Here is a 13269-nt window from a genome sequence, read left to right on the forward strand (position 1 = left end):
CATATGACGCAATATATACGCGAATAACAGGTGAAAAAAATACTCAACATGAAAAATAACAAAAGCTTTAACATGAAAGTGTAGTAATTTGATGTCAAGGTTTTGGACACTATATAAAGCGAATGCAAGACCTTAAATGGCACGTGTTGAAAGGTCGCACAAGAGGTTTGTGTTTATTTATATATTTTAAGTATTGAATTCAGTGTATATGATGAATTGATATTGTTTATGAGTTTACTGTACTGAAGATGTTTTATTTATGTTTCAAACTTTCTAACATGCTTTTGAATATGAAAATATTTTACAAATTTTAAACTTATAAGTGTTTTATTGAATGCTTGGTTATATTTATTTTCTCTGATTAGGTAATGACTATAGTCAATAACTTGATAAAACGTAAAATAAACTTTATATCTGAAATCAAGTCAAAACCAGGAAAATAGTCTCGCAACTCTTGACGTGGCGATGTTGATCAGTTAGTTTAAACATCAAATAAGTTTAGGTATCTAATAAAACTGACACTTTGTGGATACTACTGGTGGACTGCAGGTTCTTAAGTATATATCTTTTCCTGAAGCCAGAGCTTTAGTACAGACATATTATAACTTTGATATCGATAATTAAAAATTTTGTGTTAACGTACAATTTTTAAAGTATTATAAAAATTCACAGGCACACTTAATTTACAGTGTAATTTTAAAATACGATTAAATTTTCGAAATTTGCATACTAGTATGGTGTGTCACATTTACTGTGTTACATTGTATCTTTATTTTTGGAGGGTATTATGACAATTTTCACGAATATAGAAGTCATAATTACGCAATGGTCAAAAGTCGAAGGACAAACAACAATCCAAATAATCCTACAAAAATATTAAAGATTTAGCAACAAAAATCCTACAAAAAAGGATGAACTCAGTTGCTCCCGAGGAGTAACTAGTTCCTGCTCCACTAGAGGCAACTGAAAATTAAACGATAAGTCGTATTCAGAGGCGGTTATGGCTTTAACGCTGATATATGCCATAACTATCATGATCGCGTTCGAAAAGATGTCTTCATACTTCTATTATCATTCATTCAAAAGCTTCATCGTAATCAGTTTCTTAATATACTGATATTTCAATATGATTGTCGAATTTAGCTGCATACATGTGGAAAAATAACAATGGAAAAATTTTATTATCTCTTTTGTACTGAAGTTTAGTCAATGAAGTATATGTTATGTTTTCAAGTGACTTGCTAATATCTTATACGTTCAATCAGCAGTAAACAATTAATTCCAGTGGTACGGTGTTTAAATCATAGTATGTACCTAATTATCAAATATATCAAATAATAAGGTTTTTTTAAATTTCAAATTCAGAGAATTTCAAAATCAATCTTTATAACTTTTTTTCTGCGCTGTTTCTATTTGTTATTGCATATACCAAGCGATGTTAATTGGCATTCATATCATATGAAACAGGCTACATTTTATACTCGGTTATAAACTAATTATAGTGACACCAAGTGAAAATATTAATAATTATAATCATAATAAGATGATAGAATTGCATATATTTCATGCAAATATCATCATTATAAATGTATTGAAATGTCAGTATACTTTGAAAGCGTATTCGGATTACATCAAAATACAACTTATTTGAAAAGTATAAACTAACAAGGTGTCTGTCACGAAAAGCGTCCAAGTTCTTCTTGATATCAAATAAGGAACTTTTACACCCATTATAGAAAATAATATGTCAAAACATCCACCTTATTTTGAAGATATATCATTCGCTAGAAATGTGATATAAAAAGCATTTCAAATGCAGTTATTCTACTTTCATCCACTAACTTATAAAAACTTCTCTCATATTGACATGGATTTGATTTCGACTACAAGGAACTATTTTTGTTGTTTAATCAGTAAAGGACATGTGATACATGGTTCCGTAAGATCTTATTGGTATGTATACATACTCCATAGCACATGTATGTACTGTTATAATAAAGAAACAAAGTACGAATAATTATTGAAAGATTAAAAGCTTTTAATGACATTACATACGCATGCCTATTTCCTTAAATGATAAAAAAAAGATGACCATTTATTCCTCTGTGTGTGTGTGTGTGTGTGTTTTTTTTTGTTTTTTTTTGTTTTTTTTTTTATTCGGTGTGTTTTTTGCATTTGTTTTGCTTCTTTTATGTGTGGAAAGAGGGGGTATTCCCGTGTTCCCTTTGTTGTTCTGGATATATAAACATAAGTAAGTAAATTTTATTTAGAGTTGGCACATATGTAGTTAAGCATTTATATCCGTCGGAATGGAATACATCTACTCCGATGCCTCGGGGAAGGTGAGTGCAACGTTCTCTTCGCGTTAAAAAACTCTTTTGTGGTCCGAATATGGCCTAGCTATTCCTTGTTTAATTTTTTCTTCCTTAATCAACATACCCTCATTGTTCAGGGGGTGGTCAATCTCATTGGCTCTTTAGAAATAAAGTAAAAAGGGTTCTTATTTAGAAATATTGTTTTACTTGGTTCTTTAATGACTAAGTGGCATGTACTACTGACCATCTTTTTGCCATTGCTCTGGCTTGTTCGTGCTACTGACCAGTTAATTGCTTGTAACAAAGATTGTTAACAACAGGAAGCTATTGTAGTGGTCAGTTGTTAATGTTATATTGTGTTGTAGAACATGGTTTATGTGTTAACCAAAAGCCTGATATGGCTTGACAGAATTATGTTATAATACTGGACAGTGGTTATTCATATATTGTGTATCTATAAGGAATCTTTTATGTTTTCCAAGTTCTCCTCTTTATAGTTTATCTCTTCGGTTGTATAAAAAGGATAGTACACAGGCGCAAATACCGCACACCAAATATTCGATTACCAATTATCATTTTATACTTGGAAAATTTTAAATTAATGAGTGGCACTTTATTATAAAGCACGGATTTAGTCAAACTTATTGTATCTAAGGAGCTCCTGAAATATTTCAGGATCTCCACAATTCGAATTCAGGATGTCCATAAATCATTGATCCTGAAATCGAATTATATAACATTTATAAATTCTTTGTCTAAGAGAGCATTTTCTTAATCAAGGAAAACTGTTTGTGTAGCGAAGATATACAGGATTATCAACAATTATCGACCACTAACGCCCTCCTCCGAAAAATACACATTTAAACACAAACAACACATGATAAAAAGAGTCTGACTGGTACAGACACAAACAACACATCGTACAAAAAGAGTCTGACTAGTACAGACACAAACAACATATGGTAAAAAGAGTCTGACTAGTACAGACACAAAATGTATATACATGCTACTTCATAACTATCTTTTGTAATACATTTAAATGATGGAGATGAGGGTTCAATGAGATGGCGATCCCATTGCATAATTGAAGAGTAAGACAAACAAGACATCAAGATGTCAGCATACAATCTTTACTGAAATACAAGCGCCCATACATCTGGTATAGTAGACGATTTCTGAAGTTTTGTTCATTAAGAATTGTAATTTTTGAGAAAAACGATTTTATTGTCACCTTTTGAAATTTTCAAACATCTATATAAGCTTTCGTTAACCTATTATTTTTTCCATATGATAAGTACAAAATCATAAAATGAATGATTCTTGTAAATTAAAAGTACACTTGAATATTAATAAGTTTTCTTAATTTGTAAATGATTTCATTACAAATTACGGTTATATCATCTAAATATATGTAAATGTAACAGTAAGAAAATATTATACTAAATTCAGTCAAAATTTTTGAACTATGAGTTTCTTCTACGTAAATTTTCGGATGTTTCCTGCCGCACCACTGTCGTCTTTGGTTGTTTCAGAATGCGATACGAAAAACATGTTTCCTGTACCTAAATTTAGAAATATTATTTTAGCTTTGTGTTTTGAGCACCTTGCATTACTTACTACTACTGACTATCTAATTGCCTGTTATTAGGCTTGTTCACAACAGGAAATCGTTGTAGCGGTCAGTGGTTAATGATGTATTACTGTTGTAGTACATGTTCTATGTGTTATCTAAAATCTGACACTGGACAATGGTCATTCATTTTTTGTGTAATTGTACACCAAAAGATGAATGGAACGTTGTTTAAACAGAGTGAATGGCCGTTCATAAATATATTTATAGTTAGAATAAGGAGGGCACTACAAAAAGCATACATAGATTTTATTCCAAAATAGTTTTGAAAGTTTTCTTCATGCACAAGTACACAAGGACTTGAATGGTACTAAAACACAATATTACTGCTGGAATCAGAAATGATGACCAATAATTTCCTTACTTTTAACTTCAGACCAAATAAAAAATAACTCGATTGTACAAGAGGATCAAAACACTGTTTGTACCCATGTGTTTAAAATGTGTCGTATCTTGTCTGACATAAGATATATCAATAAAATACATTGTTAATATTGTTTATACGTAGCAAACTTAATTTTTACAAAAATCTGTTAAAGTTGCGCCTTCTCAGGCAAGATATTTAACTTTCCCAAATTAATATTACTTTAATTATCTTTGAAGTTGCATCAACTTTATTTTCTTCATCGAACAACATCAACGAAAATTCAGCTTCAAAGAAAGTGATTGTATATAGCAAATTTTAATTTTGAACTACAATCGGGACTGTGTGTAAAAATGTACATATTCTCTTTCAAAGAAACAGTGAAAGAGAGGCGAAGGATAAGGGACATTCAAACTCATAAGTCGAAAATAAACTGACAACGCCATGGCTAAAAAGGACAAAGACAAACAGACAAACAACAATACACCAAACACAACATAGAAAATCAAATTCTGAGCAACACGAACCCCACCAAAAACTGCGGGTGATCTGAGGTGATTCGGAAGAGTAAGATTATCTCTCTGTAAAAATACAATCCGTGAAATATGACAACCCTGAAGGTTAGGATTGGTGTGACAAAATCTGAAGACAAGTTTTGTCACTTGGGTTTCATTACCTATGCTTAAACACAAACTTTTTCATATATAGAATTAATAATGTAAAACATGTAAAATGGGTGATATGCAAAACACTCTCAAGACTTTTGACTTTTTTTTTTAGGGTGGGGTGGGGGGGGGGGGGGGGGAGGAGAGATTCTAATTTAGTGCTAAACTATTCTATAAATTTAATTTAAATTTCAGTCAATTGGCGTAAGCAAATATGCTCAACATATAGATGCAGGGGTTCGAATACCGCTGAGGGAAGAACAAAAATTTGATAACGCAAATTTGCAGATCTTAAATTGTTGGGCTAAATTTGAGACGAAGTATATATATATATATTTCTCTAATTCTTCGTCAATTTATCCCTTTCTGCACCCATTGTATGAAAAAAATTTAATCAACGTGTGGTTCGTTTGATCTCAGTTCTTCATTGGTTAAAATCCGATTATGACGTCGAATTTTCTTGCTTTCCTCTGAATTTCCTATTGTGACGGCATGAAAAAAGGCGACCATGCCTGATAACGTCACGTAGAAAGAACACATCTTTTTGCAGATCATTCGAAAAGAAGGAATAAATTTGCCTGCGTATTGTTTGAAAATCATTAGAGAAACAGATTCCACCACCAAATCTCGTGTAATACGATATTTATCCACTCTCGACAGTTTAATTTTAAATATTTAGAACGCTCGACAAGCCTCGCGTTTTAAATTTGAAAATTTAACTGTCTCGAGTGGATAAATATCGTATCACACTCGATGCAGTGGTAGAATCTATATATATATATATACATGTATTTGCCATGAAAGTCTTCGAAACGAGATTTGCACGGTTCAACGGCAACATAAACAAAACATTTAAAGCTATTGTTATGATTTATGCAGAAGGTGTCGGAACCTTATGTGCCCACAACAAACAAGGAAAAACAAATTTGTGGTTGGCAATGTTAATTGTGACAAGACCTTGATTTGGTTTTTTTCCTGTTAACAAGATTAGCTCTTGTTGTATAAATACTGACCAGGTTTGTTCCTTTCATTCATAAAGTTGAAGAAGTGAAGAAAAGGAAAGAAGTAATTCTTAGTAAGTAATACTTGGATTATTTTAAAAATCATATGGGAAATTAGAACATTTTCTATTCTTAGACTAGTTAAAATGAAACTGTAAAATACATAAATATCAAATGTTTTTAAATTCAAATCTGGACTTAAAAAAATCACTTATAACTTTTTAAAATTTTATAATTTCAGGAAACCAATCAACGAATGATGTGTTCGTCAATTCTAACTACAATGTTATCACACATATTCATCGGCTTGTGTTTATTCTTCATTCAAGCCGCGGCTCTATTGGTGAATATAGACCGATATAAATGGGAAATCCAAAGGACTCATAATATGTTCAGATCCTGGCAAAATGCTGCAGATATGAAATACATGGTAAGTGCTTCATTCGAAAACTCATAAAAACCCATTTTATCAATTCAGACGTGCAAAGTAAGTTGCAAATATGAATACAGTGTAGGTACACATATTCGACTTGCAAATATAAGTTGAAGATATTGATATCAAATGAGCGGATATTTATTTCATTATATCTTAATCACAAAGATCGGTATATTTGAATGATATCAGTACTGAATACAAAGTACCAGTTCTCAATTAAAAAAATCACGAAAACTATGGTCAATGTTTGGTTGTTGTCCTTAGTTGGTCTTAGTTGTTATGTTCAGTCCAACTCTGTTTTTGTTGATTTATACGTGTTGAACAGACTTTATTATTTTAGCGTACCATTTTGAAGGTTCTACACAGACATAAGGGTCAGTATGTATCAGTTTGAAATAGATTTTAAACATATATATCATATCTAATATGTTAGCCTATAGAAACTAGTGATATGTGACAAGTGATATAAACATTTGAATTTAAACGGCAAACTCGTCTCATGACAAAAATAAAACATGAAGTAAATCTTTAATTTTGAAAGAAGTGTAGACATTTTGCAAAATGCCTTAAATGACTAGACCGCTGATCAAGCGTGAATCTCTTGATACTATCTAATGTATTTATTAAAGCAATAAAGCAATCAAAAAGGAAAATAGCAAAAATATCATTCTAGAACTTTGTCCTATGAAGAGATTTCAGGGTAATCATTTTTTTTTCTTAATTTCACATGACCTTATTATTTTATTTAAGTACTGGGATAGTGATTTAGAAGCTCGTGCCGGACGGTGGTCAGAAGGATGTAGGTTTGAACATCAGATGCGTGGTTACGGTGAAAATTTAGCTTTCATGTCTAGCACTGGTCCTGCACCTAGGCCTCGGGAAACAATTATGGACGGCATGTGGAATTGGTATAATGAGATCACTTTGTGGTTGGCCAGAAGTCCACGACAGAGGCGAGAATTTTGTGGAGCAGCTTGTCATTATACACAGGTAATTGTTAGGCAGAATACAATTGTAGACAAAAAAATAAATAATTTCGTTTGCTAACAGTTAAACAAAATAAGCGACGCATACTAAAGATTACACTTGACACATAGGACAATGGAGTAAGGCATTGCATTTTTATTTCACTTCCGCAATTACACGAGAAGAGATCATTGATATCTTTAGTCCAAACTTTAGAAACATAAACGTAATTCAATGGGAAAACGTATAGTAATTACAGATGGTACATGTATCAAAGATCAAAATTAATAAAAGATGTGTATCCGAAAAGACTTATATTCATCTATATATAAATAAGAAGATGTGGTATGAGTGCCAATGAGACAACTCTCCTTCCTTCACGGAGTCTTGGCTCACACCGAAAGCAAGCTATAAAGGGCCCCAAAATGACTAGTGTGAAGCAATTCAAACAGGAAAACCAACGGTCTAATATATGCATGAATGGCATAAAATGCATTCTTGATATCTTAAAAATCTCATCAAAGATACCAGGCTTATTAATCAGTACATCAGACGCACGTTTCGTCTATATATTAGAGATATTAACATCAAACTTGCAATATAAACTAAATTATGGAAATTGTTATTAAATATATCAAGCTTATGAATAAGAACACCAGACGGGCAAAAGTTAGCTGTATAGACGACTAACCTACACATAGGATATCTTAATGAGCAAATGAGTAGAAGTAGCTGTGTACCGAAACTGCACTCAAATGTTGTGTCATTGGATTTGAGAAGCCGCATAATTTTACGAATATTTTATTTTTCATTTTTGAGTGTTTAACATTGTAATCATTTCAATTCATGCAACTCTTATTTTCAGTTGGTATGGTCACGAACGAGTCGTGTAGGGTGTACTCTAAGTCATTGTCCAGTGTTGGTGGACGATAGAGGATCGACCTATCGAAATGCCATGTATTTTGTCTGCTTTTATAGCCCACAGTTAGTATATGCCTTTTCAATCCTAACTGATATGACATAAATGATATGTGGGGTATACGTCAATGAGACAGCAACCTATTACAATCAAAATCAAAATAATGTTTATTAGATGTAAACATATAGTCTTCACCAATAAGTGACTGTCACTATGTGATTTGTTTAACTCTTCGCTAAACTGAATCTAGAAGCAAAATGAAAATAACACATTATAAATTTCATGTTTGCGAAGAGTAATGAACAAATTACATAGTGGAGGGTTGAGATAATACTAAACTAGTTAAACTCAAGTTAAACATATGCTCATGTGCCTATCCAATGTAAGTTACCCCAATGTGTGTTGTTTTTATGTCATATCTTAATGTTTTTGTCATTTAAGGACTTTGATAATGATGATAGATCTTTGTATTACAATTTACATGAAACTAAGGATTACAACTGACGAGGAATCGGCACAGGGAAAAGAGCTTGTGACCGGATTAAAATATTTTGTACTATTTTCTGTTAAAATGTTGATTTTTCTAGATCCTTTTAAAATATGATGACTGTTATTCGTATTTTCAGAGGAAATATAGTTGGACAGCCTGTTTTCACGCCAGGTCCCCCATGCACCCGATGTCCGTCAGGCACGGATTCTTGCATAAATGGTTTATGTGCAGGTCAAGGTAAAGTTAAAAATGATAAATAGAGTGCAAGTAAGGTTTGAGCTAAACTAAAGAAAAAAATCCTCAATACACTGCATTACTCTTTGAAATTGGCTGCTAGATTTCCGAGATTGAAGGAAAAACATTTAACTATTTTTCAATTAGTTTATAAATACAATCTGTAAAAAAGCTTCATAGAGTTTAAGACGTATGGAATATGCCCGAATATATATTAACTTATTAACTTAAAGACGGTTGATTTGGTAATTGAGCTAGTCTTATATGATTTTGACCAACAGAACTTTCCATTCATATTTGTCCCAAAACTGGCTGTAGTATAATTTGTAACTTTTTACAAAATAAGCATTTTTGATTACAGATATAGCGGGGAGATTTCGTAGAAGTGCAGTTATTACGGAATCTTGGATGTGTCAGTCACCAAAAATAAAGTGTTCATCGCCAAATGTTCCAGAAAAATGTCCAACAAAATGCTCAGCAGAAAATGAAGGTATTTTTTCAAACAAATTCATAGATCAATATACTTTTCTTGGATGACATTGAAAAGTGAATTAGAGAGATGTGGTATGAATGATATTAAGTGGTTTTGATAAGAAATTATCAAACAGAGTTTAAATGATATGGATTGAAGCACTTATATGTCACCATACAGCCTTCAACAACGAGCAAACCCCATACCGTATAATCAACTATTAAAAAAAACCATGACAGGTGAAACAATTTAACCGATAATACTAACGGCCTGATCTATAACAAAACAATACACAAAAAACAAAATATAACAGATCTAGAGATGGACCAACTGTTAAAACTTAGAAAAGAGCGTACAATAAAACGAATGAACCTTATATCATCATGCATACAGATATAAAAGACTGAACCTTATATCACCATGCATACAGGTATAAAAGACTGAACCTTATATCATCATGCATACAGGTATAAAAGACTGAACCTTATATCATCATGCATACAGGTATAAAAGACTGAACCTTATATCATCATGCATACAGGTATAAAAGACTGAACCTTATATCATCATGCATACAGATATAAAAGACTGAACCTTACATCATCATGCATACAGGTATAAAAGACTGAACCTTATATCACCATGCATACAGGTATAAACGAATGAACCTTATATCACCATGCATACAGGTATAAAAGACTGAACCTTATATCATCATGCATACAGGTATAAACGAACGAACCTTATATCATCATGCATACAGGTATAAAAGACTGAACCTTATAGCATCATGCATACAGGTATAAAAAAGCAATCCCCCCATTGTAATGAGCGGCTGATATTTAACGAAATGTCTACGCGAAAAAAATGATTATTTTATTTTACCATTTCTATGAATTACCGTTTCTTAATCATAAAGGTGTAGATCTAGGTTATAATGAAAAATGCCTCGAATTTATAATCATCTATGGCGTGTCAAACGTTGCAATATTCACAAAAAATGAAATATATGTTCATAAGATTAAATAATTGTTCGCAAAAAACGAATATATGTTCATGAAAACAAATTATATATTAATAAAATCAAAATATGTGTTTATAAAATAAAAATATATATGCATAAAACATAAATAGTTGTTCATATAAAACATATTTGTTCTTAAATTTTTTTTTTATATATGATCATGAAAACAAAAAAAATGTTCATAAAAGGAAATATATGATCATATAAATAAATAATTGTTCATAAAAGTTAGATAAATATTAATAAAACATTAGATATATATTCATGATAAGTTCAACACATATTCATACACACACAAATTTTATAAAAAAACATTTGTGTTCATAAAATAAAATATATGTTCTTAAAACTTTATAAAAACGGTTCAATAATTTGCATCAAGGGATACCTCGTTGCTTATGTAACAGTGTATTTGATTTTGTGTATACAATCTTCAATTTAACATAAATAAAATATATATAGTATCAATACATCCAATTCCGGTGCTCAAAAATATAACTTCATTCCCCTTGGTAGGGTACACAAAAGGAGAACCTAATGCTAGTAAATTGAAACACTTTTCCCCCTTAATTTTCTCAGTTTGGGTCTTGCGTCCGGTCCGGTCCGGTTTGAGGGCATACCCAATCAAATACACTGTTACAAAAACAACGAGGTATCCCATGATGCAAATTATTGAACGTATCTATAAATTTTTTAGAACATATATTTATTTTTTTTAACACATATTTTTTATTTTTTTGAATGATAATCTTGTGTGTATGAATATGTATTGAACTTTTCATGAATATATATTTAACTTTTTATGAATATATATTTAACTTTTTATGAAAAGATATTTAACTTTTATGAGCAATTACTTATTTCTATGACCACGTATTTCCTTTTTATGAACAATTATTTGTTTTTTATGAACATATATAAATTTTTTAAGAACAAATATTCTTTTTTAAACAATTATTTATGTTCTATGCATATATTATTTATTTTATGAACACATATTTTGATTTTTTTTAATATATATATTTTGGTTTTACGAACAATTATTTAATTTTATGAACATATAGTTTATTGTTTGTGAATATTGCAACATTTGACACGCCATAATCATCACTACATGTACAAATGATTTATTAGTTATTAACAAATTATCTTTCACTTATTTTTTTTGCAGGTTGATGCAAAAGGATGATACGATTTTGTCCCAGTTTTGACTCTAATGCATAATTAATGATTGCTTTGTTGTCCTTGTATATATGTACAAAATATGTATGTCTATTTATGCACAGTCTAGATAATACAATAAATATGATATATATTAGGTTTTACATATTACTTCGTGTAATGTAAGCAATAACCATTTCCTGATATGACAGATGTATGTATGGTTAAATCCGATGTATCTGTGATTTAAAAAGAATCCATTCATTTAAGATTATATATTTATTCACAATTTTAAGACACAAAGGTTTCTTCATTTAACACATTTTTTGAAAGATTTTATAATATTGTGTTATTACAACTAAAAGCAAATTCTTTAACACACACTCGTCTTGAATTTGCATTAATCGAAATATTTGCGACTGAAAGTAAGGCATTAACTCAATCAATCTTTGCCACTCAAAGTGAACTTAGTAGTTAACGTAACTATTAACAAGTATGTCCTCTTATCTCAATGTCTTTGTTTTTCCAGAGCATGATCTCATTATAATTTAAAAATAGAAGTGTAATGTTTTAAATCATATTCGATCGATGGATGGATGGCTGTTTAACTACATGTATAGTCAGAACAAGAACATGATAAAACGATATGAATATAAACCCTGCTTAGTACTAGACCGACACGCTGAGCCGGATTTTTAATGTGCTAGATCACAAGGTAACAGTCCGCAGCAAGACATGTCACCTTACCCGGACACATTAGTATGACTCCGAGGCGACCAGTCTTTGGTCTTACTCCTAAATTCCGCTTTTTTAGCGAAGGAGCAGTAAATACTAATTTTCAACTTGTTTTCAACTGGCCGGGGTTCGAACCTACGACCTCAGGCATTCGAGGGTAACATGCTAACAAACGGCGGTATTAATTCTATTTGAAATGGTTAGCTAGAAAGAAATACTGAATTCATCACTCCAACACATTAGGTGTACGTGATTGTTAATACAGAAATGATTAGCAAGGGCGGATCCAGGATTTTAGGTGGGGGGGGGGGGGGGTCTGCAAACTTAAATTTTCGCCGATTTTTGAGGTAAAATTATCGAAATATTCTTTATTAAGCTGAGGACAACCCAGTTTTTGCAAATTTTTAGGGGGGGGGAGCGCACGCCCGCCACGCCCCCGCCTGAATCCACCCCTGATTAGAAACCGGCGTTTCATGATCAGTTAGATGACGATTTTTCCATAGAAGTGTTTCTTAGTGTCTAAGTTTTATAGAGACCTATTTATCCCTCAATAGTCCACCTAACTCTGTTACCGTTTTTATCATGTTACTGATTGTGATATGACTAGTAATATTGTTAAGACCACCTTATACTACTAGGTTACTTTCCTCTTTTAATATCCAGTTTACCTTCGGAATTCCGTGGACGGGAAATGGACAAGTATATTAATACGATCTTCTATATCAACTTACTGTTTCTTCAAGCATACGTTTGGAATCACAATGGGCACCATTAATTTTGTTCACCTAGCGCATTCAATTTTTCAAAAATTGTATGGTACTGATATATATTGATCGGTTGCAACTATTAAGTAGTCC

At 31.5% G+C, this 13269-nt stretch overlaps 1 protein-coding gene across 1 annotated transcript; it reads left to right on the forward strand.

Moving 5' to 3' along the window:
• The first annotated feature begins 6393 nt into the window (after window positions 1-6393).
• LOC127738982 (cysteine-rich venom protein Cau1-like) lies at window positions 6394-11897 on the forward strand. Its single transcript, XM_052250489.1, has 6 exons — window positions 6394-6405; window positions 7162-7401; window positions 8243-8361; window positions 8923-9023; window positions 9382-9510; window positions 11688-11897. The coding sequence occupies exons 1-6, from the start codon at window positions 6394-6396 to the stop codon at window positions 11690-11692; spliced, it is 606 nt and encodes a 201-aa protein (XP_052106449.1). The 3' UTR covers window positions 11693-11897.
• Window positions 11898-13269: the final 1372 nt, after the last annotated feature.

Source organism: Mytilus californianus, unplaced genomic scaffold (genome assembly GCF_021869535.1).
Source record: "Mytilus californianus isolate M0D057914Y unplaced genomic scaffold, xbMytCali1.0.p SCAF_1, whole genome shotgun sequence".
NCBI classification, from domain to species: Eukaryota; Metazoa; Mollusca; class Bivalvia; order Mytilida; family Mytilidae; genus Mytilus; species Mytilus californianus.